At 53.1% G+C, this 27,814-nt stretch overlaps 2 protein-coding genes across 7 annotated transcripts in view; both read right to left on the minus strand.

The window, feature by feature from the left end:
* NPFFR1 (neuropeptide FF receptor 1) overlaps window positions 1–4,071 on the minus strand; it is a 30,595-nt gene extending 26,524 nt beyond the window's left edge. The window contains 1 exon segment of the mRNA XM_004280834.3: window positions 260–4,071. Within this exon segment, the coding sequence (XP_004280882.2) occupies window positions 260–839 (580 nt within the window). The 5' untranslated portion in view covers window positions 840–4,071.
* A 3,027-nt stretch (window positions 4,072–7,098) lies between these two features.
* Window positions 7,099–27,814, minus strand: part of LRRC20 (leucine rich repeat containing 20) — a 68,408-nt gene continuing 47,692 nt past the window's right edge. For 2 of the 6 annotated variants that reach the window (XM_049697318.1, XM_049697319.1), the window contains exons 5-7: window positions 11,094–11,170; window positions 8,500–8,577; window positions 7,099–7,327 (exon numbers count right to left, since the gene is read on the minus strand). In XM_049697318.1, the coding sequence (XP_049553275.1) occupies window positions 7,256–7,327; window positions 8,500–8,577; window positions 11,094–11,170 (227 nt within the window). In that variant the 3' untranslated portion in view covers window positions 7,099–7,255. Of the gene's footprint in view, window positions 8,578–8,609; window positions 11,171–27,814 lie in introns of those variants that run through there. The other 4 variants (XM_049697320.1, XM_004280783.3, XM_033407567.2 and 1 more) reach the window with 4 other exon arrangements.

The raw sequence follows: 27,814 nt of genomic DNA on the forward strand, positions 1-27,814 counted from the left end.
TTTACCCCCTCCCTCTCTCTCTCAGTTTCTCACACATACGTACTCACGCACACACACTACAGAGCCCTCTAGGTCTTTCTCTCTCTCCCTCTCTGTGTGTGTCTGTCCGTCACACACACACATACACACAGTGTCACAGTGTTGGGCTCTGGACAGCCCCCGATGAGACCCCCCAGTCCCTTTCCTGTCTCTTGGCTCACTGCTCCTTAGTCTGTACCCACCCACCCCCAGCCCCAGCCCCAGCCCCGGGGTCACTCACCCTCCATGTTGCCCACTCCGGCCCGCTCTGGGACAGTCACCAACGGAGGGAGGCAGCGGGCCCCTGTGAGCCTGCAGGGGACAGCGGGTCTCCGGCGCTGGGCTGCTGGCACGCGCCCCTGCCTCTGCGCTTGGCGGTTCTGGTCCAGGGCCCGGCGGAAGCGCACGGAGGGGCGTGCGCTCGCAGGCCCCAGTCCTGCGCGGGGTCTCGCTCCCCTTGCCGCCCGGAGGCGGCCGGGCAGCGGCCGGGCCTGAAGGCTCCCGAGCAGCGCAGCTACCCTCCCGGCTCTGCTGCCCGCGGCCCGTTGACCGCTGCCCGCCCTCCCCGTCCAGAGGGAGGGGGCTCGCGCCGCGCCGTCGCCATGGCACCCGGCACACGTTTGCCTGAGCAGCGCCCCCTGCCCGCAGCATCCGTCCGAGCCTGGGCGCCCCGGGTCGCCTCCCAGATGTGACTCCCTCCGCAGGGACGGAGCACCCCTCCAAAGTAGAGGACAACCCACTGACCGCTGCAGCCCTGGCCGCGACATCCGATAACTCTGTGTCCCTCTCCCCGTGACTCCCATCCCAGCGCCACTCTTCATCCCCGTCTCACCCCAGCTTGACCCCCAGCCACCCAGTCTGGTGTCCAGGACCCTGAGGCCCTCCTGAGAAGGGGATGGAGGCAGCTGTGATACACAGGAGGGCAAGGAGAGCAGGGACAATGTGTCAGTAGATGACCACTGACTCTGGAATTAACTGGCCAGGGGCTCACCAGATGTCTACCCTCGGGCAAGTGTCTTACCTGCACCTGAGCCTCAGTTTCTGCATTTGTGAAATGCCTTTTAGGGAAGTAAATGAGATGACGTCAAAGTTTCTGCCCAGCATGTAGTAGATGCCCAACAAATGGTCCGTTGAGCTGGGTAGGAGGCCAGCTCCCTCCCACCATTCCAGCCCCTGTCAGGCACCACCATAGACTTTTGTCATATGAATGACAAGCCCAGGTTCCAGGCAGATGGAAGAGAGTGGACGTCCCATTCTTCCCATTATTGGGGATTAGGGGTTTATTCTGGGGGTCTCTGGGCAAACAGTTCCCACCAGGCTTCTTCCTAGTCTCCCTTCTCCCTCTAGCCTGTCCTCTGCCCCAAATGGCTGGCAGAGTCTCAGGACTGGAAGGGCCTTAGAGGTCACTGAGTGTAACCCTGACCTGAGCAGGTGTCCCCATCCTAATGCCCAGCAGTGGGTTCTCTGCCTTCACATCACTCTCTTTTCCCCAGGACAGCCCTTCAGAGAGCTGGAGGGAGGGAGGGAGGGCACCCTCTCAAGTCTGCCCTTCTGCAGGTGAAACACCTGGGTTTCTTTGGGCTTTTTGCTTCCTGTGATTTGCCTCAGTTTCATCTGTAAAATGGGGATAATGTCTATCCCCTAGAGTTATTGTGAAGATGACAGCAGTTCCTCTGTGTAAAGCTCTTGGAATAGTGCCTGGCTCAGAGTAAGAGCTCAATAAAAGTTAGTTATCATATCATTCCTATCTTGAGTCCACCTTCCCGTGGAAGTCCTCGCAGTTCTTGAAGTCTCCCTGATAGGACCCAGAACTGCGACAAGTCATATCAAGCCCCCTTGACCAATGCAGAGTTCAGCACAAGGCTGTACAATCTGCACAGTCCAGCACCGCCATTTACTGTATGTGTGACTTTGGGAAAGTTATACAACCTCTTGTGCCTCAGTTTCCCTTCATCTAAAAACTAGGGATAATAATAGTGCCTACCATATAGCAAAGCACTGACAACAGTGCCTAACACAGAAGGTGCTCCATAAATATGAGCTCTGTTGGTGTGGGCGCCAGGCTTTGAATAGTTCAGTCTCACCTTTTCCCGGTTCCTCCTTCTTTCTTCCCCTCCCTTTCTTCTTTCTTTAGCAGCCATATCGTTCTGGTGCATTAACTTAAGCCTGTGCTGAATTCCCCCACCTGGCCTTTTTCATTTAAATCATTCTGGATCACAGAGCCTCTTTTCCTTCCTTCCCCCTCCTCTTCTACAGACTTCTTTCTTTCACCATCGGAACCTTTGGACCGTGCCCAAGTACACGTGGCACCATTCGAAACAAACTCAGTGGTCCAGCCTCTGAGGGCCAGGCAGGGCAGTGCCGTGGATGCAAAGACCTGGGTGTGAATTCTGTCTCCACCATTTATTATCTGTGTTGCCCTGCGTAAGTCGCTTAACCCTCTAGCCTCATTTTCCCCATCTGTAAAATGGGATTTATCATCTTCTCAAGGCTGCTGTGAGGATAAAAAGGCAAGTACCACTGACACAGTGTCCTTCCTTATCCCCAAAGTTATGGGTGGAGGCTACACAGATAGATTGGGTAAAGGTCTTTCCATGAAGATTTAAAAAGTTTCTCCTCTCACTCCCCTCCCTCCTCCAAAGGGCCTCCCGGGAAACCTGACTGCCACTGCTCTATTTCAGATCATGCCTACTCCCAGGTTCACCTGCCTGTCAGTCTGAGGTACTGCCCAGCCCCAAACCTTCAGTCAAGCAGGCATCGTCATTCTTCTTTTACAGGTGAAGCTACTGAGGTTAAAGACTTACCCAATATTACACAGCTGGACAGTGGAGGAAAGAGGCAGAACGTTCCTCTGGATTCCTAGGGCATTGGCCCTTCTGCCCCCCACCCCAGCCTACCGTCAAGGTTCTTGGTCCTCTGGGAGCATCTGAGAAACTATGAGTGCAGTCATCCAGGGCACAGAAGCAATCCCTGTTCATCTCGGAGCCCCACCACTTCCTTGCCCTTCAGGGCTTCCCGCTATGCCCATTCTGGCCAAGCCCTTGGCCTCGCCCCTCATGCTCAGGGGAGCTGCTTCCCATCCCACCCCACCCCCCACAGCTGTGGCTGGGTTCAAGTGCTGTGCCCCAGGGAGCCTTTGCACAGACAGCCTCACCTTCCTGGGAACTGATTTCCATCTGAAAAGCTGGATGCCAGGAGCTGGCAGGAGGGCAGTGGGATTGAGAAGGTCCTTGAAGAGAGGAGCATTTCCTGTGCTAACTGGAATAGATGTGGACCCCTGCTTGGAGAAGGGTCTGAAGGGAATGGCGGGGGAGGAGGTAAAGGGTGATCTTTTTTTTTTTGCGGAGCACAGGCTCCGGACACACAGGCTCAGCGGCCATGGCTCACGGGCCCAGCCGCTCCGCGGCATGTGGGATCCTCCCGGACCGGGGCATGAATCCGCGTCCCCTGCATTGGCAGGCGGACTCTCAACCACTGCACCACCAGGGAAGACCAAGGTGATCTTCTTAAATCAAGCTTTCTGGGGGCACAGAGGGAGGTCAGAGGGGCAATCGCATGACTGAAGGACTGCCTTTCTCCTTGGAGAAAGCAAAACAGGAACGGCCAGCCAAGGGAGGGAAGGTTTAATGGGCTGTGGTGAACTTGGAGGAACTGAGGCCTAGCCAAGCAACCTGGCTGAAGTCCAGGCTGGCAGTGTGCCATGTGTTAGGCTGTGTGATGCTGTGTCTGGGAGTCAGGAGCCTCCGGTTCTAGAACAAGTTCTGCTTAGTGTGTAACCTTGAGCAAGTTACACAGTTGCTTAAGTCCACATTCTTGGCATCAATGTGAAAACAGAGGTGGAATTAGAAGGAAATCATTTGGCGATCCCTAATCTGCTCCCAGGGGACACAAAGCTGGAAATCCCACTTCTTTTTAAATCTGTTCATCATCCCTCCCCTGTCCTGCTGGCCGCTCCTCCTGCTGTGCTGTCCTCCTAGGGAAAGACACCCCTCCGCACAGGCTGAACATTAACCAGGTGTCAGACTTGGGGGCCCACAGGGGCGGGGCAGGTGAGGCCAGCGCATAAGTGAATGTGGCCAGGTGTGGCCACTAGGGCACTCCTGCCTGGCTTCCAGATCCAGGAGATCACTGCCGTCAGAATGTAGGCTCAGGGTTGCCAGGTTTTCTGATTTTTCAGAAGCCAGAAACCCAGGTATTTTTCATGAAAAATTTCAGCTCCCAATTTAAAATTATTGAGAAACTTAACTCAAAATTACTTCTAAACATTGTGCAGGCCAAACAAAATACATCTGTGGGCTGAATTCAGCTCAGGGCCCTTTTGCAACTTCTTTCTTTTTTTTTTAAATTAATTAACTTATTTATTTATTCTTGGCTGTGTTGGGTCTTCGTTGCTGCGCGTGGGCTTTCTCTAGTTTTGGCGAGCGGGAGCTACTCTTCGTTGTGGGGCACGGGCTTCTCATTGAGGTGGCTTCTCTTGTTGTGGAGCACGGGCTCTGGGTGCGCGGGCTTCAGTAGTTGTGGCATGCGGGCTCAGTAGTTGTGGCACACAGGCTTAGTTGCTCCGCGGCATGTGGGATCTTCCCAGACCAGAGCTCAAACCCATGTCCCCTGCATTGGCAGGCGGATTCTTAACCACGGTGCTACCAGGGAAGCCCGGCAACTTCTTAAATCTCTACAGGCCAGTGGTTCTCAACCTTGGCCGCACCTTAGAATCACACAAGGGAGCTTTTAAGAAAAAAATCCACCAGTGCTGGGACCCAGTGCAGACCAATTGAATCAGAGTTTCTGGCAGGCAGGGCCTAGGAATCAGTATTTTTTCAAAGCTTTCCAGGTGATCCTAATATGCAGGCAAGGCAGAGCCCCACTGCAGGACCCACTGCAAGTACCAAAATTACACTTTGGCACTGCCTATCACAGGGACTTTGAGAAGGGGAGAGGGGATCACAGAGTCATCAAAAGCCAGGCTTCTCAAATGTTAATATGCCCATGGATCCTGTGGGGGGTTAAAATGCGGATTCTGATTCAGAAGGGGAGGGGAGGGACCCAGCCTCTGCAGGTGTGACACGCCCCCAGGTGCTCCTGATGCTGAGAATCACGCTCTGAGGAGAGAGAGTCCCAGCCCACCGCTCAGCTTTGTCTGAAGGAATCCCCTTCGCAATCCTGTCGAGGGTTGGAATAGGATCTCAGGGAGAGGGTGATGCTAAGCCAGAAACAATGCTCTCCTTCTGGTGGGATTCCAGGCGCAGTGACAGGCTAGCGGGGGAGACTGGGGGATGCCCATCCTCCCTCAGGTCATGCATACTGGCCACCCGCCACTCCAAGGGGTGGAGGAACAGTGGGAGGCCAGCGTGCCTGGAGTACAGTGAAGAAGGGGGAAGCAGTGAAGCCCAGAGAAGTAACGGAGGGAAGACCATGCCGGGTCTTAAAGTCCACTGCAAGGACTTGGCTTTTGTACTGCAGAGCCCCTGTGGGACATGCGCAGACAGTGGCTTAGGAGTTAAAAGGATCCTCTGGGGAATTCCCTGGCGGTCCAGTGGTTAGGACTCTGCACTTTTGCTGCCAAGGGCCTGGGTTCAATCCCTGGTCGGGGAACTAAGATCCCACAAGCCACGCAGCACGGCCAAAATAAATAAATAAAAATAAAAGGATACTCTGGGTGCTGTGTGAGGGAGAAACAGAGACTCATTAAGGTGCAGAGGTGTGGGCCCTGCTTTGAGTCTGGTTTACTGGGGCTCAGGTGGGCCTGGAATCTGCATCTAAAAAGATCCTAGTGACTGGATCTCTTATATAGTCCAGACATCCCTTGTACAGCTCCCGGAGCCCATGCACGTTATTTTCTAGGTAACTGGCGTCGATAAGCTAGAATGCGTTTTGGCTGGCACCACTGGAGTTGTGTGGTGTGGCGGTCCTGCAGGGCCCACCCCAGAAGACACCCTAATTTAAGTGCTTCCTGTCTACAGGAGAGAGGGTGCCAGGGTGCTCTTGGCTGCTCAGAATCTGGATGTACACAGAGTAGCATGAACCCCAACTGGCTCCTGGCCAAGGCCTTGAATGCCTCATTGTCCTGAGTTATTAGTTGTCCTTGGCAGCCCGAGGCAGAAGTTCATAGATCCCTGAACTGTGAAGATGGGGGGAGCGGTGAGCTGTCAGTCTTCTCATTCCCTGTGGGAATCAGCATCCAGATATGCCCATCAACATCCAGATGTGCCCCAGGGATGTGTGACAAACAGCTCTGTGCTCGTCTGAGAGAGGCAAGGTTCTTGTCAGGGCACTAAAGCTGTCCACACAAGGGCAGGTGTAAGTGTAAGCAGATGGGTGAGGAAGCTCTCGGGTGTGTGAAATGGGCAAAATGCTGATCACCAAGGGCTACTTACCTACACCACCTGTGGCATTATAGGAGGCAGTCTTTGCACCCATTTTACAGATGAGGAAAGCAAGGCTCAGAGGCTCTTCACAGGAATGTGATGGGAAAAGGAACGTGTGAGTTGGATAAAGCAATCGCTTCTCCCACCCGAGCCAGCCTCCCAGTTCAAACCCCAGCTCTGCTCCTTCCGAGCCACACACCAACCCCCAAGCCCTACGCCTGTCCTCATCTGCAGAGTGAGCACCAAGAGGCTGTTGCTGATAGTAAACGAGAAAACATACAAGTGCTGACAAACAGTAGGCGCTCAGTGACTGCTCCTGCTTGGACCTGAAGTATCTGGGCTTGTGTGCCTTTTCTGAGGGATGGGTCCAGCCCACCCGGCCCTGAGGCACATGTCCACAGCATGATCCGGCTGCCCCTGGGCCCGGCCCAGCCCATGACCTGCCCAGCGATCCAGTGACGTGGTCTCTCAGGCCTGCCCTCCCAGGCCTTGGCAACTCTCCCAGCGCTCTGGCCAGGCCATCTGGGCCCCTGCTAACGCTCACCCTTCCAGGAACTGGTCCCTGCCCAGGGCCAGCTTTCTGAGATGGGACAGGCATGTTTCATGTAAATGGCAGCTCCAAAGTAAGGCCCTTTCGTCCAACACTGAATTTGGGAGAGCCTGAGGACTAAAACCCTTTATGTGTGGTGATGGATGTTAACTAGACTTATTGTGATGGTCATTTTGCAGTATATACACATACTGAATCATTGTTATACACCTGAAGCTAATATAATATGTCAGCTGTATTGTCAAACAAAACAAAACAAAACGACCCTCTAGTCGCATACACCTTACCTTCGACATTAATAAGTCTTTGTATCCCATCCTCTTCAACATAACAGTACTATTCCAGGAAACTCTTGCCCAGGAAGTAAAAGTTGTAAATCACTGTGTTGTTCATTCTGGGAAATTCCAGAAAGAATCATTTAAATGAACATCAAACTGCCCGACTCTTCAGTAAATAGCATCAAAAGAGAGCTTAAGACTTAAGCTTAAGACTCTTTGAATTCCTCGTCTTAAAAAGTCTCTTTGTTGTGTCCACCGATGCTAAACTATATCACAATCTTTATGCAATCCTAGTCAAGGCATCCTCCCCTGCACTGAAAGCCCCACCTGAAACCAGACTCCGAAATCTCACTACCGCGACTTTGCCCTCCCCATGCTGACATGCTGGGAAGACGTAGTAAAGCTGCCCCTTACTGGGAGAAGAGTTGGCTCAGCTTTGTCTGACCGACGGGTCAATCTGTGATATTTCTGTTGAGCCAGCATTCAGCAAGAAGAAACGGAGTCAGGGGGAATCTTCTGCTTGACCTTTGGGGTGGGGATGGGCAGCAGCCTGAGTCCAGGCTAGTCCACTGAAGACAGCTATAGCAGAGCCCCCAGAATCAGAGAGACAGTGACCAGGTGAGTTCTGGAAAGGCGCTCAGGGATCTCCTAGTACAGCCCCTTCCCTTTACAGACAGCAATCGGGGTCCAGAGAGGGGAAAAGGATTTGTCCAACTCACAGAGCTCACTGTGGCTTTTCGATGGATTAAATGAGTTAATATCTGTAACGTGCTTGGACACTGCCTGGTATGCACTAAGCTCTATATGTGTTTGTTAAATAAAAATGATGGCGAGTCTAGCCTAAAACTCAAGGCAGACTCAGGCTGACCTCCCAGATTTAGAAAACAAAAACTGACTTAAACCTTGAACCCAGAAGCAGTTTCTAACTTGCATCAGAACACGTGGAGGGCTTGTTAAAGCCGAGTGCTGGGCCCCACCTCCAGAGCATCTGATTCTGTAGATATGGGGGTGGGGGGGAGCTATCTAACCCGCTCCCTGGACGCTGCTGCTGGTCCAGAGACGCCTCCTTCAGAACTTTGGACCCTGAGAAATCAATCGCTAAGGGTAGAATTTCTGGCATCAGTCCAGGAGAAGTGGGGGCACAGCAGGTCCCTTCATGCTTCCGCAGGTACGGGGTCTCCCCTAGCTGATATTTAGCGCTCTGCAGCAGCACAGCGTCAACTCTGCCTGGCCGTGCCTCCGCCCACTGTGAATGTTCCAAGCCTCACCCCAGCCGAGCTGCTTTAACCTCACGCTTCCAGCAAGAGGGGCAGCCCCTCCTCTTCGCTGATGGTGGGATCAACACTCTGGCCACGAGAGATGTGTGCTGTGAGAATAAATCAAACACCAAGAGGCAGATGAAACCAACGTGTTCTTTATTGCAGACTGAAACTAAGGGCTCACTCACACAGTGGGCTTTGATTTGGGGCCGTCTCTGACGCCCAAGCTTTCCCAGCAGGCAAGGGCAAACTCTCCAAACAGAGTAGAAAACAGCTTCCAGAAGCATCCCCTTCAGAGGGCTTGAGGTGAGGACCTGGGGAAGCAGCAGCTTAGCATGCAGAGGTTACCCAGAAAGGCAGGGTTCCAGAGGGCCGGGCAAACCCAGCCCTCCTCTCCTGGTGGCTTTGGGTCAGTCCCTTCACTGGGAGTGCCACACAGACTCTGGAAAGATCTAAGAGGCCCAAGGTCTCTGGGGACTGCTTTAGGGAGGGAGATGAGCACAGACTCGGACCCCTGACAGGGCAGGGGGAGAGCTGAGAGCCTTCACCCTCCACTCTGAGGACATCCCCAGGGTCACCCCAGGCCTCTGCTTTTCAAACAGTAAAGTGCTCATAGGAATCACCTGGGGATCTTTTGAAATGCAGGTTCTGATTCCGGAGGTCTGGAGTGAGGCCTGGGATTCTGCGTTTCTAACGAGCTCCCGTGGACGCCAATGCTGCTGGCCCACAGACCATACTTGAGTTGCAAAGCTCTAGCCATACAACGCCTTTGTGCATGTCGGAAAAGTACGCCCCTTCTCTGACAAGACACAGGCTGGGGGGTAGGGGGGACCAGGACAGCCTAGGCTGGACTGCAGACTCACTTGTCCCCAGCGTCCATGGCTGAACTCAGAAGCCCTAGAAGATCCCGTTTCAGCCTCCTCACCCTGAAAACCCTTTTTTCCAGAGCTTCACCGACCAGGCCTTGGGAGATGAGCAGAGTGAACATGAACACCGAGGGCTCAGCAATGGGCCAACAATGGCCCAACCTGTCAGCCTCTCGCCAGGAGACAGAAGGCCTGAGCAGGGGCAGGGTTCGGAGCTGGAGAGGGGGAATGGAACAGGGAGCATTCTGATCAAGGGTTAGTGCTCTGAGCGGTGGTCTGAGCTCTGAACAGCCTAACCTTGGGAGTGGAAGACTGGCCCCTGGTCCACAAATGTAGGATCCGGTAGCCTGGCTTGCTCTGAGTCCTGGGGCCTCAGGTGTCTCCCACAGACCAGGCAAGGTGGGCTCTGAGTCTGCTTGCTCCACAGATGAGAAGGTGGGAGGTAGATACCTGGGGATCAAGGGGTCAGAGGTTCTCCAAACCACAGGTGTTGTCAGGAAGCAAGAGCCTCAGGCTCTCTCCTGGTAGAGGGACCAGTTGCCCGTTTGCCGGGTGTCATCCCAGCGTTAGCACTGAAAGTCCCACGTCCCAGGAAAGCCCTAAGTCCCGGGCAAACAGAGATGGTTGGTCACGCAATTACCTGGCCACACTCTAGACTCCAGGTTGAGGGCCTAGAGATGACTAGGTCATCAGGGCTCTGGATGGTGGCCTGGGAGCTGGCTGGCCACGAATCCAATGGTCCATAATGCCTTCTGCCCCTGTGTGGACCAGTGACAAGGCAGCCAGACTCCTGCCAGAGGGAGACTGTTGAGGGTGGCGCAGGTGCAAATGGCTTTGCTTCTCTCTGGGCCACATCTCCTGCAGCAGAAGGGCTGATGCCAGGCACCCTCGCTCATGCCCAGGGGAGGGATGGGGCACTCCTGACTGCCTACCCCACCGATTTCTCAGTCACGAGGAAGGACAGAGCCTACTTGGTTTGCTCTCCACTTGCCGGTCTGCTGGTTCTTGGGCTCCTATACAAACGTTCTCAACCCTGCTACAGTGTCGGGCCACACTGTCTCCACAGCTTTCCCATGACTCCTGGTTCAGGTTCCTGCCAATCCAGGGACCCACAGGGCTGAGGACGGGGCACTGTGGAAGGCCTCAGCCTGGTCGGTTCTCAGGAATCAATAAATAGATGGAGATTGTTTTCTGTCCCTCTTATGGCAGCCACTGGCTTTCAGCACTAGAAACAAGGCCTCGAACCCACAAGGGCCTGGAAAACGCTCAGTGATGCTCATCCGTGGGCCCAGAAGGTACCAATGATTTGAAGGTAACTTGGAGGCATGTGTTCCCCCAAAAGCCTTTAGGGAGCCCAAAGGAGGCAAAAGCCCCTGCCATTGCCCCTTTCCTCAAATTGCAAGGCTCAGAGGATCTGCCCAGGTTTGCACGGAAGCTGTGAGTGCCCAGAGTCTGGGCCCCAGCCCCCTCCTCGCCTCCTCCCTCCGGGCATTCCAGGGCCCACTACTGCTCTACGCTATCTATCCTGGACTGCCACACCCCTCCCGCCACACGCTATTCAGCCCGCCCGCCCCCAGCCCCCCAAACTTGGCCTCCCATGGGCTCGTGGGACTCCCTCCCCTCAGGGCGCCAGGCCAGGTGGCCTCTGTCCCTTGCTGGGCGGGCTTGAGGAGGGAGGCCTAGGGTGGGGAGGCCCGCGCATCCTCCGGAGACATGAGCATGTCGAACTTGATGAGCGGCGGGGCGATGACGCGCACCTCGGCATTCAGGGGGTTGAAGCGCAGGTTGATGCTGCGCAAGGCGGGCATGGCGGCCAGCTTCTCCACGGGCACGTCTGTCAGGGAGAGAGGGACAGATTAGGGGGCTGGAGCCAAGCGGGCAGAGAAGAAGGAGGATGCATCGCCCAATGCACATGGGCTCAGTGCCCAGCACCCGGCCCTGTGTGAGGGGCCATTGGGGTCCACAAGGGCATTACAACCACATGCAGAAAAGCATCCTAAAAAATAGTTACTGTGCTGCGCAACCAGAGAAGCCACCGCAGTGAGAAGCCCGCGCACCGCAAAGAAGAGTAGCCCCCGCCCACCGCAACTAGAGAAAGCCCGCGCGCAGCAAGGACGACCCAACGCAGCCAAAAAAAAAAAAAAAGTTAAACACAGATTACCACTTATCCCAGCCATGCCACTCTTGAGTGGAACTCGCAGAACGGCAAACAGGTATTCAAATACGTGCACACGTGTTTACAGCAGCACTATTCACAATAGCCAATGTCCACCAACGAGTGGATAAACAAAAAGTGGTATAGCCAAACAATGGAATATTAATCAGCCTGACACATGCTACAACATGGATGAACCTAGAAAACGTTATGCTGAATGAAAGAAGTCGGACACAAAAGGTCACAGAGTATATGATTCTATTCATATGAAGTGTGCAGAATAGGCAAAGCCATAGGGACAGAAAGTAGATTAGTGGCTGCCAGAGGCTGGGGTGAGGGGATTGGAGAGTGACTGCCTAATGCGTGCAGGGTCTCCTTTGGGGTGATGAAAGTATTTTGGAACTAGAGTTGACAGGTGCAGAACACTGTGAATGCACTAGATGCCACTGAATTGTACACTTTTAAATGGTTAGTTTTGTCTCAATTAAAAAAAAAAAAAAAAAAGGACCAGAACAAGGCAGCAGCTATGCTAATACTTGAAAACATTTACGGTTCCTCACACCTAATCTTTAGGATCACTCAGTCTCTGGTTCAAGTCCCAGGTCAGCCACATAACAACTGTGTACCTAAAGCAAATTATTAAACTTCACATCATATACGTGAAAAAGACAAAAACTCTAATTTGAAAAGATACATGCACCGTAATGTTCATAGCAGCACTATTTACAATAGCCAAGACATAGAAGCAACCTAAGTGTCCATCAACAGATGAATGGATAAAGAAGATGTGGTACATATACACAATGGAATATTACTCAGCCATAAAAAAGAATGAAATAATGCCATTTGCAGCAACATGGATGGACCTAGAGATTATCATACTGAGTGAAGTCAGACAGAGAAAGACAAATACCATGATACCAATTCTAAGTGGAATCTAAAATATGATACAAATGAACTTATTTACAAAACAGAAACAGGCTCACAGACATAGAAAACAAACTCATGGTTACCAAAGGGGAAAGGTGGGGTCAGGGAGGGACAAATTAGGAGTATGGGATTAAGAGATACACACCACTATATATAAAATAGATAACAAGGATTTACTGTAAAGCACAGGGAACTATATTCAACCTATATGGGAAAGAATGTAATAACCTATATGGCAAAGAATCTGAAAAAAATATATAGGTATAGCTGAATCACTTTGCTATATACCTACAACTAACACAATATTGTAAATCAACTATCCTTCAATTAAAAAAATAATAAAATAAACTTCCTATCAGGGTAATAATAGTATATACCTCACAGAGTTGTTTAAGGATGAATGAGAGAATATCTGTACGGTGATTCCTCGGAGATATTGCGGGTTTGGTTCCAGACCACAGCAATAAAGTGAATATCGCAACAAAGCGAGTCACATGAATTTTTTTTGGTTTCCCAGTGCATGTAAAAGTTATGTTACCCTACACTGTAGTCTATTAAGTATGCAATAGCATTACGTTTAAAAAAACAATGTACATACCTTAATTTTAAAATACTTTATTGCTAAAAAAAATGTTCACCATCATGTGAGCCTTCAGCAAGTCACAGTCTTTTTGCAATAGTAACATCAAAGATCACTGATCACAGATCACGGGAGTTTGCCCTCCCTTAGCACCTTGGGGTGAGTGGCTCTGAGCTCCCTGGGGGCTGGCTCTGTTCGTTAGACCACGGGTCCAGTGCTGGAGGCAGGGGCAACTCTTAACCTCCTGAGAGCAGAGTCTGTCTTTGTCCTTGAATCCCCAGGGCCAAACACTATACCTGGCACATAGACATGGTGGGTACAAAAACACGTTCTGGGCAGCCGGCAGGAAGTTACTAGGGTGGGTCGTGGTCGGGAGCTGGGTCCCAAGCGAGACTGGCTATAGTGCGGCGAGTGGGGCTCTTGTTTGACAGGCAGGAAGGAACCTGCATGATGGATGAGAGGACAGGAGTCGTGAAGGAGGCGATGGGGAGGGACCCAGAGCCCAAGGCAAACGTGGAGGCTCAGGTAGGGAAAGAAGCAGAGATAAGGCATTTCTAGAATTCAAGGTTATGACCAGATGCTACTCCTGGGAGGGGAGGAAAAGCAAGATCAACTGCTCTCAGTTCCTGCTCACCTTCTGCTTCCTCTGGAGCTCATCCGCATGCTAATGTCACATCACACAGCTGCCAGCAGCCGGCTCCTCTATGCCCCTTACTGGGTGGGGTGGCTGCTGGAGTGGGGGCTGAAGGAAGGGGTTGCCTGTGGCATTTCTTGTCTTTATTCATGGAAAGTGGGCCCCCAATTTCCCTACCAGTTAATGGCTGGGAACAGAAGGGCTAATGACTTGGAAGCTTCCCCTTCTCCACATTAGCACATTAGCTTTGTAATGGCCAACAGCACAGCCAGCAGCTGGGCAGGCGGGACAGACACACCATCCCCTCTGCCCCTGGTCGCCCAGATAAGAAAATCCTCTTGCCTTGGGCTCTTAAGAAGTCAGGTCATTTCACAGGGTATTATACCCCATGTGGCACAGGAGGAAATCAAAGCCCAGGGAGGTTAACACCTTGTTAAAATGGGCCCAAGGGACCTGGGAGTCCAGTGGTTAAGACTCCACACTTCCGATGCAGGGGATGCAGGTCCCATCCCTGGTCGGGGAACTAAGATCCCACATCCGCGGGGTACAGCCAATTAAAAAAAAAAAAAGGGCCCAAGAAGGGAGGCCGCTTCTAGGAACTGATATTTGAGGCCCTGTGCTAGGTGGTTCTTCATAATGACCCATCTGGCAGATAAGGAAACTGGGCCTCGGCTTCTCCATGCTGACAATGATCCTCTAACTCTGCTCCAGCTCCCCTGGATTTTTCAACTAGGCCTGACTTTTGTGCTTCAGTGTTCATCTCTCATCGTCCAATTTTAGCAAGAATTCTGCTAAGTTGGTTTAGTCAGAATCCTCCACCCTCGATACCTAATCAGGTTCCTCACTGTCCACTATCCCCTAGGTGACGTCAGATCACCCTGGCCTGCCTTCAGGCAAGAACTAGGGGTTGCTAAGGACTTTCTCTCTCTGGACTCCGTGACTCCTCCACCCCTCAGCCAGGGAGGCCTGCGGGCTGCAGAGTGGCCAGTGCTCCTGAGATGGGGAGGAGGGTCTCCCTGTGATGCCCCTGCCGAGGTTTGCTGGGCGTGGCACGAAGACCAGCTGCAGCCCGGCTTGGAGCAAATCCCCGTGACTCCAGGCCTAGAGACAGCAGCGCTGCCTGAGTCCTCAGCCTGTCTTTTCCAAGTACCACTCACTGAGCTGGCCTCTTCAGGGTCTTCAGCGTTCTCCAAACCACTCTGCCCAAGGACAGTGGTGGCGGGGATTAAGTGTATCTCTTTCCCCTGATTTAACCGCTAAAGGTGCTTGAGCAGCTTAGAGGAAGGAGCAATGGGGCCACCAGAATGTGTCAAAGCTGGCAGAATCAACAAACTGGAGCAGGCAGGCTAGCAAGCAACAAGCCCAAGTGCCCAATTGGGAGTTTCTAAATAAAGCTTAAAAGAACATTTACGCTCAGAGCATCCTGACAAGAGCGGGAGATGGCTGGAGGGTAGAGAGGACGATATGAAATGATCTGCGTTTTGTGGGTGGGGAACCGGAAGCTTGGAGAGGCTACATAAGCTTCCTAGGGCTACAAGCCACATTGGCGTCATGGTGGTAATGGAAGCCAGGTCCCTGGACTTTAGCACACCTGGAGACGAAGAGGAGCCCAGCTCTGCCCTCTCCCCTGGGCCACGCCTTCATCCCCATTCGCCCATGTCCTGTGGATCCTCATATTCCAGCTCAAAGGCCCCCTCCTCTGTCACTCCCTCTGGTCCGCATCTAAAGTCCCATAACCCTTTATACAAGACTCACATCACGCATCACACTCTGGGACTATGTTCACCCTATAAGTGCAGTACCTGGCACAGTGCTCACAGGTGCTCAATAGCTATTTGTTGGATGAATGAGTGAACGAACAAACGAATGCACATTTTACCTCCTGAACTAGATCGTAAGTTCCTTCAGGCTCAGGACCACCCTGGGCTGGGCACACAGTGGACCCACCACCAACACCACTTGATTAAGCAACTCTGACCTCAGTACATTCAAGAGTTGGGGCCCTTCCCCTGACCTGACCCATTCTGGGCACTTTTGCCAGTCAGGGCCAGGCCTCTGTGGGCCAAGGCTGTGAGAGGTTACTGGCCCTTTAGTGCAATAAGCCAATTTAGAAAATGAGAAAATACTGATGAGCAGAAATAAAATCACCCATGTCTCACCACGCAGAACCAATCACTGTTAATGTGAGGCACATGGCCTTACCAACTTTTAAACATGCGTGTGTGTGTGTGTGTGTGTGTGTGTGCGCGCGCGTGTGTGTGTGCATGTGTGTGTGTGTGTGCATACACAACTATGTTTCAAAAATGGCCTCCTAGGACTTCCCTGGTGGCACAGTGGTTGAGACTCCGCCTGCCGATGCAGGGGACACGGGTTCGTGCCCCGGTCTGGGAAGATCCCACATGCCGCGGAGCGGCTGGGCCCGTGAGCCATGGTCGCTGAGCCTGCACGTCCGGAGCCTGTGCTCCGCAACGGGAGAGGCCACAACAGTGAGAGGCCCGCGTACCGCAAAAAAAAAAAAAAAAATGGCCTCCTAGATACTATGCCATAACATGCTTTTCTTGATGACACACTGTGAACATCTTTTCAGGTTTCAAGTCTGTGACATTATTACGGCCACGTCGTGGTCCATGGAATGGAGGGATCACACTTTGGCTCATGTTTCTACTGTTAGACATTCAGTTTTTTTCCAGCTTTCGCCATTACAGACAATGAGAGACGGATCCAACCCTCTTCCCACCGCAGACAGCCCTCCCAGACTCCTGCCTATGTCTGTGGAAGCTTAAAATAATCAATAAAAGCAGAATCAGAGTGGGCAGTATTTAGAGAAAATTACTTCTCCAAGGTCAGCTTGACCTCCCTTCACTAATCATTGGCACTATTGACTGGCAAACTTGTTTCATGCCACTGGGACCAGCTAGAGGCAAGATGATAAAAATGACCGTTTCAGAGCACGATTCATCATGTGTGTGGTACCCATGGTCTGAAAGGAGGCTGAGAGGAAGAGGGGTCTGGGCCCAGGGAAGTGGTAAGGCGTACTGAGTGAGCTTCCCAGCACAGAGGTAACCCAGCAGAGACCAGTGACTTCTGATTCCCGCTTTGGGTGGAGCTGAGTCCCACGACATCTAAGGACCCATCTGGAATTGGGATGAGAGGCTCCCCAACCTGGTGGCCTAGGGCCCCAGTTCCCTGGCTTCCTTGGCAGCTTAGAAACAGAGCATGGCGCCCTGTTGGCCGCCCAGGCTGGAGCCGCACTGGACAGTTGACACATGGCTGGCTGTCTCACTTCTGATCCAGGTGATCTCCTTCAGCCAGAATGCCTGATTTTTCAGGATTTTTCAGCTTCTCTGCCTCCAGTCCCCAAAGGATCCCAATCGGTGAGCGTGGAGCCTGAGGCCTCCTTACAATGGGACCTGGGGCGTTGGGTAAAGATGCAGAGGCAGCGCCCCAGCCCTAGTGCCTCAGGCCTGTGGGCAGCACGTGGGAGGCTGCCTTAGCCTTCCCAGGGGGCTGTGGGCACATTCGTGCTGGAGAATTCAGGCTGGCCTGGCATCAGCCTTGACACAGCTTTTGGTGCCTGGTGCCTCAACAACAAAGATCAAGGATGCTGAGCTGAGCTGAGCTTCACGGCCCACTCGAAATGCCACAAGACACAAGCAGGCAAACTATGGTCATCTAGCGGGACAGAGAATTGTGCCTGTAACAAGGAGGCTCCCGGGCCACACTCACGGCTGGGTCTGTCCCTTCACAAGCCCGGGGAGGGCGGTGATCGAACTCCCCCACTGCACAGAGCCCTGGCCCGAGCCCTGGCTGTCGGGGGTGGGGGGTGGGGGTGTGTGTGCAGGAAGAAAGCAGCAGCAGCCCTTGTGCTCAGGAGGCACAGAGAACACTGCATGCCCTTGACAGTCCTGCAGGCTGAGTCCCTCAAGGAAGTCTGTTTGGCTTGGGGAGTTCTAAGTCCTCTGATGAAAGAGAGGCCAGCTGCGGGAGGGGATGGTGCAGAGACCCAGGCCCTGACCTCGGATCTGCCATTTGGAGCTGTGCAACCTCAGGCAGGCCCCTAACCTCTCTGAACCTCAACCTCCCATCTTTAAACGGTCCTCGGCTTCATGGGGCCACAGGGGCTGGCAGAAGGGACCACGCGGCACTCCCCAAGGAGGTGTAGAGAGTGTGGCGGGCAACCGGCAAGAGGATGGGGAGCACAGAGTGTTTTACGGAATACGTTAATGAACCTTAAATGCAGGCTGTGGGGAAAGAAAAACAAAGGGGGAGAAAAGCCCCCACTGTGATTTCCTCCTCCTCCGCACCTCAGACTGTCCAGCAAGGTGGGCCCACAGGCTCCCAGTGCGGCCACCTGCCAGCACTGCCCCCTCCTGCACACTGCCCCGCCTGGATCCCACGTGCAGTCAAAGCCGGGTCAGAACACGGTCCCCTTACTGGCTGCTCCGGAGACAGCTAAGTAAGTAACTCGGACTGCCTGGCCCAAGCCTGGGGATTTGGCTTCCCCGTCAGATTTCCCATTTTGCTCCCCTGTGCCCACCGCCCCTCTCCCCTGAAGTCCCCCCACCCCTCTGCTCTGCTTCTCCAACTGCTTCAGTTAGATACCCCGGGAGGGGCTCGGGAAAGAATGGCAGTTTTGCCATGGCCTCCCATTAAGTGTCTGCCGGTCCCTCCGTCACAGCTGGAGGTATGTGTGTCTATAACACTCACACGGAAGACTAGAGCCACCTCATCTGCTGCACAGCAAGAGTCTGGAAGTGAGGGGTGAAGACGCGTGGGATGGAAAAGTAATCGCCTCCCCTACAGGCTCTTCTCCTGGGTGGGGTGGACATGTGAATAGCTCCTTTGTAAATCTTCTCCGTGCTTGGAACCTAAGGTCGCTGCCACCAACTTTACAGCTCTTTCCACTCAGGCTTAAGATCATTGTCAGAGAAATAAGACCTCCATTATAATTGGAAAAATAAGAAGAAAAGCTCCTAAGATAAGCACCAGATGGGAGTGAATTAGGTAGGGCCTCACCAGGGAAACCAGCTTCTGAGAAACAAAATGAGTGGAAGGTGGTGGGGGAGGGGAAGTGGGTGAAGTGGCCAGGACAAGCAGCAAGGAAGTGGTGTGCTGGCTAACGTTTAACAATCCACTTCCTGAGGGAAACAGCCCTGATGTGGGGCATTTGCCGATTTTGCGCGGTGTAAACATTCCTCCCATGGCCAATTTCAAGCTACCAAGGTGAGGTCACTGAACTTGAGCAAGCACCTCCAGTAATGGTGAGTCAAGTAGCCCGCCCGGGCAGGACCACAGGTTCCTGAGCACAAGGTGTCAGAGCTCAGGCCAACTCCTGTCCACCTACACTAGGATTCTTTGGAATAAACTTGAACTTTGGGAACCGGCCCGCTGTTTGGCTGTCTGCATGTTCTAAGTTGCCTCTGGCTCATTGATAAAGTTCCTTCTGAAAATGCCAGGTGAGCGGGCTGTGCTACAGGGAAATCACAAGTGGGGGTTTGTGGGCACTGCGGCAGCAGAGCCACCGTGCCCAGGGTCCAGGGGACAGTAGGCTCCGTGGGAAAGAGGAACCCTGAGCAAAGAGGCAAGTCCACAGAGCTCACCTCTGCCACCCTCCCAGCCGACCGTCAGCTCTCACGGCTGGGCTGACTGCTCTTCTCATCCTGACGTAGCTACACACATACACACACGCAACAGACACCGAGAGAAGGAAGAAAGAGGCTACAGCTTCTTCAGGGATGGAATGTGCTTGTTGATGGAAGGTTCTGGTTTAGCTCCATGGTTCTATCTTGCCTGCACATTGGAATCATCTGGGGAGCTTTAAAAAATCATCAAGCCCCAAACCCACCATCAGAGATTCTGACTTAATTGGCATGGGGGGGGTGGTGGTAGTGCCTGGACACAGGTGTTTTTAGAATCTCCCAATGATTTGAATGCACAGCTAGTTTGAGTACCACTGGTCCTCCCAGGGAGGCTTAATGAGAGAATCCGGTGAAAACACTCATATAGCACTTCCACCCCAGGATGCTGCCCACCTGCTTCACTGTGTGGGGCAGAGCTGTCAAGAGCTAGGCTGATTGCCTGCGTTCGTGGCATAGGGAATCCTGCCTCATCACCTTACACTGTTCTCTCCACCCCAAGGAAGTTTCCCTCCAACCAAAGTTACGTGCTCTAGCCATAACTTTCCTGTGGCTTTCAATCTCCCTCCAGCTATATGCAAAAATCATCTCTCCTTATGCAAAGCACTGTCCTCAATAGCTGGGGTTCTGCAGCAAGACTGCCTGGGTTGGAAACCCTGGTTTTGTCCAGGCAGCATGACCTTGGCCAAGTTACTTAACTTCCCTGAGCCTCAGTTTCCTCACCTGGGGAGAATAATAGTGCCTGCCTCATAAGGTGGTCGTGAGCGTTAAATAAGAGCACACTTGCAAATGGTTAGAGAAGATCCAGATATGAAATAAATGGCCACTAAGTATCAGCTAGTGTAAATGACCATGACATGAGCCCCGTGAGAACAGGGAGCGGGCTTTGTCCGCCTCCATCTCCAGCACAGCGCCTAGCGCACGGCAAGCTGCTCAATCAAAAAACAACTGGCGAATGAACGTTTCCCAAATGCCTAAGTCCGTGTTCGTGACCCTGTGAGCCTCTTACTCCCTGAATAAGGCCCTTGCAAGGCTGAGCTTTGAGAGTCAGAGCGTCTGGGCTGCTCTCCAGCACTCTGGACAGAGAGAGAGACAGACGGTCCCTTAGAACTGGCTTGTCTAAGAGAGCAAGAAAGTACTTTGTTTTAAGCAGATGTCAAAGAACTTTTCTTGCCGTTCACCTGTGTGCTCCCAGCAGAGTGCTCCCAGCACCCTGGAGAACTGGAGGTTCTGTGGGTAATCAAAGTTTTACCACTCAGTGGCTGGCACAGAGAATGCCATCTGGACAGAGACCAAGTATGTGAAATGTCTTCTGCCCAGAGACCCGGCTTGCTAGTTCCCTTCAGGCAGACACATGTGGGCAGGAGCTGCAACAGGAGCTTCCCTCCCCTCCATGTCTGGGGACCACGTCTAATTTGCACTAATTGCTGTTGAAGACTGTTTGCTTACTCCTAACCTCCCCCTCAAGCGGCTCCACAGCCAGCAAGCGCTCCTACACTGTGTCTAGTGATGGCTTCACGATAGATGCCCGTACTGACTGCTCACTGCCCGTGGGTACAGGGCAGCACTCTGCTGGTGCTGGACAAGGGCATTCTGCGCAGACGGCATGAGTCCGCTGTGCCAAGCAGGCAGCTGCCACCTTGAAGGGTGAATCATCTTCCCTTGGGCACTATGACACTCAGCGCTTGGAGGGCAGGGCAAGGCTCAGACTGTCGCCAGCTGGCTGTGCTCGGGACGGGGGGTGGGGGGTGGGGGGGTAATTCAAACCCAATATCCAGGGATCCATCCATTCCCCCCAGATGGGCTTGGAGCCCAAGATCCAGGGGCAGGAGGAATGTGTCAGGGCTTTGACATTGTCTTCCCAGACCTTCTCTGCTTTGACCTGTCTTAGGGGCTAACAGCCTTCTCTGGCAGGCAGGGAGCTACAGGAAGTGTGCTTGCCAATCAGCCCCTTGTAAATACCAACTAAAAGGCCGCTCACAGGGAGAGCTCCTTTCTCTGCAACCGCAGGGCTCCTGCCAGGGCTGAGCGAGGCCAGTATAAGAAAACTCTGCCCTTGTGACCTGGCCAATAGCTTACTGGTGCTACCAGACGTGTGGCACCCGACCTGCTACCACCCCAGGCGCCATCCACACCCTCCTCTCCCATCACATGAAGACCTGGCAGGCTCCGGAACACCAAAGACATGTGGGCCCAGGAGCGCCAAAGACCTGGGTTCAAATCCTGCCTCCACCAGGCCCCTGTGCAGTCTGCTTAATCTCTCTGAGCCTCTCTCTTAGCCGCCAAGTGGAGGTAACGCCCCCTATCCAGAGAGGCCTGAGCAGATTAAATGAGACGATTACAGAGGAGCAGGGTCAAGCAGCCATAGCTGTTAGGTTTTCAAGTCTGTGCGATTTTATCTTTTCAGATCAAACAGAGCTTTATTTCCACTCTGCTTTTTTAGGGTTTCTTCTGTTTAAAAACTATTTTCTGGGCTCCAGTGAAAGAACTCTCCTTCTGTCCCTCCAGAGGCACAGAGTGGGTGTGATGCGGAACAACAGGACCAGGTCCCGCTCACTCCCGCTCCCCGGGAAGCCCTCCCCAGCCCAGCTTCCTCGTGTACCCCTCACTCAGCACTTGGTACTCAGTGCTTGTGGCTCAGGCCCCCAGCCACAGGAGAGTTCCAAGCGCAAGGAGAGCCTGCAGAACCTCTCACTAAGGGGCAGCTTGGTAGAGCCCCAAAGTGAAATAAAGCCACATCTCTCTGCCCCTGTGATGCTGATCAATTTAGTCTGTGAAACAGGGTGGAACAGTGATGTCAACGTCAGGAAAGGGCGATCCTGAGGTCCTAGTGGGCATTTGTGCCCCACGCTAAGGGAGGATATCCTGGAGAATCTCTTCTATTGATGGAGATCAGAGAGAAGCTGCGGCTCCCTGGAGGGATCTGCCCCTCCCCCGCCTGCCCAGAGAAGGAAAAAGTTGCTGTGATACAGGGCCTGGGCTCCCAGTGATACACTGGGCTGTAGCAGGGGTGCAGGTGCCCCCTTGGGTCAGGTGTGCTCCCTCTAAGTGCCCCCAAACCATCCTTGTAGCCCAGGGGACAAGGGTCCTGTACTTTGTGGAAACCTTGGGTACCCTGAGAAATTTGTAAGGCTTAAGGACCAGTTATGCTTGGGAGGACGGTGCGGCCATTAGCACAGTCAGCTGCCCGGAGGTGGCACCTGGTGCTTTAGGAAAAGGCCCTGCGCTTCTCAGGCCCTGCTGTGCGTAGAAAGCACCTGCAGGTCTTGCTCAGGTACACATTCTGGTTTTCAGGAGGTTGGAGGTGGAGCCTGCGGTTCTGAATTTCTAACTGGTTCCCAGGTGATGCCCACACTATTGCTGGTCTGTGGATGACACTTTGAGAAGCCAGAGCCTCGACAGGGGTTCTCAAACTTCAGCATGCATCCGCATCACCTGGGGGGGAACTTATTAAAACAAACTGCTAGGGAATTCCCTGGTGGCTCAGTGGTTAGGACTCGGCACTTTCACTGCCGTGGCCTGGGTTCAGTCCCTGGTCCGGAACTGAGATCCCATAAGCCAAGTGGCACAGCGAGAAAAAAAAAAAAAAAAAAGATGCACAAATTGCTGTCTGTCCCCACTCCCCCAGTTTCTGATTGAGGAGGTCGGGGAGGAGCCTAAGAATATGTATTTCTAACAAGTTCTCAGATGATCCTGCTGGTCCTGGGCCCCCTCACTCTGAGAACTATTGGCCTTGACAGTAAGAAGTGAAACTGTGTGAACACAGAATTAAGTAAACGCAGCCCAAAGCATCCCTACGTGATACAGGTACAGATGTCCCCCGCTATCTGAAAGTAGAGCATTCCTATAAAAGCTTTCGTAAGCAGAAATGGCATAAAGTGAAGAAGCAATTACCTTAAGACACATCTTATTAACGGACACACAAAATAAACTGAGATAAAGCACATGGCGGCTTGATGCTGAGATGTGGTTCTGGGGAAGGAGCTTGGCAGGGCCACTCTCTCTGCTCGGGGCACAAACTTCCTCTGTTAACACTCGCTGCAAAATAAATGCTGAATGCGATTTGCGCTTTTCCTATTTTTTCATAAAAGTGTAAATCCTCTTCGGATTTCCTTGATCAGAGAAAACAGGTACCAGTGCAGGTCTTTCGTAAAAGTGAAGTGGTGTAAAGCAAACTTTGGAAAAGCAGGGGATATCTGTACTTTTCCTTTTAAAAGTGCTATTGCTTTATTTGTTAAATTCTTAACAAGCTTTTGTTTCCCTATGATCTCTCGTTCTTTCTGGAACAGTGGTTGCATGGGGTAAAAAACCCAGCAAATAGAGGGTGAGGGAAAGTTAAATTCTAGCTTAACCAAAATAGTCTCCTGCTTAAGCAAAATGAAGTCTCCGAAACATCAGTACTTGGTCTCCCCTTCACTCCACATGTTCCATGAACGTGCTGAATTGCTCTGGAGCATCGAGTAATTATAAGTTCTTAGGAGTGAACGCTGCTCCCACACCCACCTTCAAGGCCTGTGTGATGGTTGCTGGGGTAAAGAACTGACGCCCTGGTTTTAACAGGATGGGTGACCCATCTTCTGCCCATGTCACCACTCACAGACCAAATGCTTCTACCTCCTCCAAAGCCTTTCCAGGGCTCTCTGGGGAGCCCCACCTCACAAGGACACGTGGACAGCCACCCTCTGCCTGGGAGCCTCCCCCTAGCACCTCAGCACTTCTGACCATGTCTTATCTTGTAGTTTACTCTCCGCTCCCACTCAGACTTTCCCTACAGCCTGTACGCAGCTTAAGGTCAGGACCTGCATCTCATTCATCTCGGTCGCCCCTATTTCTGCAGAGACTCTCTCTCCCCAAGCAGTCTTGTTTATACACACTCAGAAGCTTCCATATACCAGAGGCTCCTTCTGGTTTGGAAAATATAAGGACCATCCCACATCCCAGAAACTTGTGAGTCACTGTTGTCAGAATAAATACTCTAAGCTACAAACCCTTTTCTCCCTCTCGGAAGTGCCTGGCAGGCTTGTCCCCAAGGACCCAGGAAGCCTCCCATCTGGATGGGGGTACTTGCTATATGCGTGTGCCAGGGCCCAGCTTGGGGGGGTGGAGGAGAGGCCTGTGACCTGCACCACTTCCTGTTCATCTGAACCAGGCCCAGACCTACAGACTCAGGGGCTTAGGACAAAGGCAGAGAAAATGGTAAGACATGAGGCAGGACTTCTGGACTGAGAGCTTGGCCGTGCAGGGTGGCTGAGGTGGGATGGGGTGGAGATAAAGAGTCAGATGACACAGACCTGTCATCTACCTGGCTCCACACTCGGGTGAGAGGAGAGCTCATCCCCTTAGCCGAGGCATCACTGCCCATCCTCACGACACCCTCACCATCCAGTCACCCTGAGGATGCAGTGGTGGCGACCACGATGGACAGAGACGCGGGTGGAGATGAGAGGAGGGAAGAGTGTGGCGCAGTTGAGGGGTGAGAGCTGAAGGACAGGGAGCTGGCTGGCTGAGCACAGACCCCAAATCTCTGCGGGACAACTCATGGAAGCGGCTTTCAATATTTTTTCATCATGACTCACTGTAAGAAATTCATTTTAGGAATTCCCTGGCGGTCCAGTGGTTAGGACTCCGTGCTTTCACTGCCGAGGGTGTGGGTTTGATCCCTGATCAGGGAACTAAGATCCCACAAGCTGTGTGGCGAGGCCAAAAGAAAAAAGAAAAAAAAAAACATTTTACAGCATGACTCAGTACCTATATCTGTGCGGGTACATTGCAAACTAAAATAAAAAGTCACAAAGCAGTATGTACAGGTGATGTACTCCAGCACATGCTGGTTTCACAACTTTTTAGTGGGTCACAGCTGGCAACTCGAAACAATCTGCCCTATTACGTGTCAGTCATTTCGGAGGGCCTTGGAGCCTTTGGAATTCCTGCTCTGTACTGTGCTCCCAACCAGCTGCGCGCCCGCTGTATGCGGACACCACACTCATGTTGGGTGGGGGTAGGGAGCAGGGTGGCTCCAGAGATGAGAGCACAGGGAGGCCACATCACACACACGGACTGGAGGACTGTCCGTACAAGGTGGCAGCAACGAGGCCGCCACATGCTAACCCAGATCCTCGACCTGAGGGCATTCAGCTACTGGTGAGCACCAAGGATGGGCACCCTCCCCGCCCTGCCCACCGGTGGTTGGACCAGAAAACAGAGGGCAGTGTCCCTGCCTCTCTCCCAGCCTGCATACCCTGATGACGTCCTGTGCCTTCTCCCGTCCATGGACCGGAGCCCTCTCTCCTCTCCCTGCATCGTGGTCCAGAGAGTGGAAGAAGACTGGGCAGCGGCACTGTTCAGAAACAAGATGCTGCTGCCGCCCTCGGCAACTTCCAGGCCTTCCTGAGGCCTTGCTGGAGGCATCTTTCGAGGAGGTCCCTTCAGAGGCTCCTTCGATGCACCCGGGGGCTTGCTTCAGAGCTGCTTGTTCTCTACTCACTGAACTAAAGCTTTGAGGCAACCCATGCATCTCCAATTTATTTCTTTAAAAACGATTTTTAAAAAAATTTTCCAATTCTCTCTGAGGGCTCTAAAGGGGAAAAATAAGCCATTCTTAAGGCATCCTAAGCTCCAACTACAATTATCCCCATGAGCTCCTGCAGGAGATCGGCTACAGCTGGTGAAGAGTGCAAAGCTATTTCCATAATGTAGGACTTTTCAGCCCTCACCTTCTTCACTGTGATTACGGCTCTCTTCCCTCCAATTGGGCTGCGAAGGCTGCGGCCTGGCCTTCCGATGGTTTGGGAGTTAGAAAGCCATCCAAGCAGTTAACTAGGATGGACTGGAGACAGGTAGAAAATAAAAGTGAGGACCCTCCTGCGAGGGAACCATAGCTGCCGCCGTGTGCCCCTCTTTCCACCTGGTTGGGGGAGGACACCCAGGCATCCCGCAGTGGAGCAGGCCCTGGAATCAGCCAAGCACCTCGAGGAGCCGCTGGACACTCGGGGAAAACTAGAAGGCAGGGGCAGTCCCCGACATCTCCATGTCCCCCAGGCCTGGCCCAGACTGGGCAGCAGGGGGCTCTGTCACAGACCGAACTGACTGGGACACACAGCCCAGTGGCTGATGTCTCTGTTACCTGGCCAGGTGTGCAACAGACACTTGACCATGAGGGCCGGGGGAATGTCTTAGTGCCTCAGTCTCTACATCTATCAAATGGGATGATCACCCTGTTGCCTTGGGTCTGCACACGAGCACTCTTGGTAAGCTGTAAGATGCTTCCATGTGTACACTTATTACTGTCACTCTGCAGAAAGTTAGAGATACGTGTACAAAAGAAGAAGTCAAAACCGCCGATCTTTGCTCTGGGAGCTGTTCGGCTAAGGAATGTTGTCAGCCTTGTGGGAGGGGAAAGATTAGGGAATCTGTGCCACCCTGTACTTCCCACTTTTTCTCGTACTGCAGCCAGCATAGACCACGCAGCCAGTTCTCCGGCTGGGGGCGCGGGGAAGCCACCTTCTGGGGTGGGGGGTTGGGGAGGGTGGGGAGAAACTCCATTTGGAAGCTGAGAAGAGCTGAAGCTCAGAGAGGGGATGTGAGTCTTTCAAAGCTGCAGTTCGGAAGTGGGGAAGCCAATGGCCAATACTTGTCCTGACCTGCCTGCCTGCAGCTACCCACCCAGCTCTGGTCTTGGTATCAGCCTGAAGTAGCCCCTGCTTGGTTACTGCCCCATTTAGATAAGCAGCAGAAGGAGGTGGAGGCATCAGGAATGGCCTCCAAGAACAAGAGGTGGAGGAGGAAGGGCCCAGCAAGGAGAGCCTGGCTGAGAGTGAAGAGCTCAGGGCGAGACCCCGGGTGGTCGGGACAGCACAGGAGGAAGAACTGTGCAGTGAAAAGGCACTTCTGGGCATGCTCCTTCCGCTTAAAGACAGAACAAGGGCCCAAGTGACCAGGGGGGCCAACGCACGGGCCAGCCACTCAGTGATCCTGGTCTTGGGAGGCAAGACTGACCCAGAGCCCACCCCCAGGGCCTTCCCAGAGGCCAGGCAAGGGAACCCCACTCCAGGCACAGGGCTGAGTTTTAGAATCATGTATTCTTATCCTGGCGCTTCTGTGGTCTCACTGTGCCACCCGATGCTCTCTCACAAACTCTTTGAGCCTCAGTTTACTCATCTCTAAAAGGATGGACCCAGACGTTCAGAACTTAGCTGGTCCCACCTCCCACTCAGCCAGGGCCAGGGCCCTGCAGGCGGCATCCCTGATAGAAGGGACGCTCACCGGCGCACAAGGCAGGCTGCTCTTCATCGAGCAGCTCCAAACCACCAGAGACCTCTTCCTTTTAATCAAATGGCAAAATGGCTGTGAAAGAGCTTACGAAAATAAAAGCATAACTGAAGGGGGTTATTATTAACCATCAACATTAGAGGCAACGTGAGAGAGGACGAAATGGGGCTGCAGGTGGGCTTCCCGACCCCACCGAGGCGGCCGCAGGAGGGGCCAAGGAGGAGCGCAAAAGGACCCTGTGAGTGCCAGGCTCTCTCTGGGGAGGTTAGACAGCA

Source organism: Orcinus orca, chromosome 14 (genome assembly GCF_937001465.1).
Source record: "Orcinus orca chromosome 14, mOrcOrc1.1, whole genome shotgun sequence".
In the NCBI taxonomy this organism is placed as follows: Eukaryota; Metazoa; Chordata; class Mammalia; order Artiodactyla; family Delphinidae; genus Orcinus; species Orcinus orca.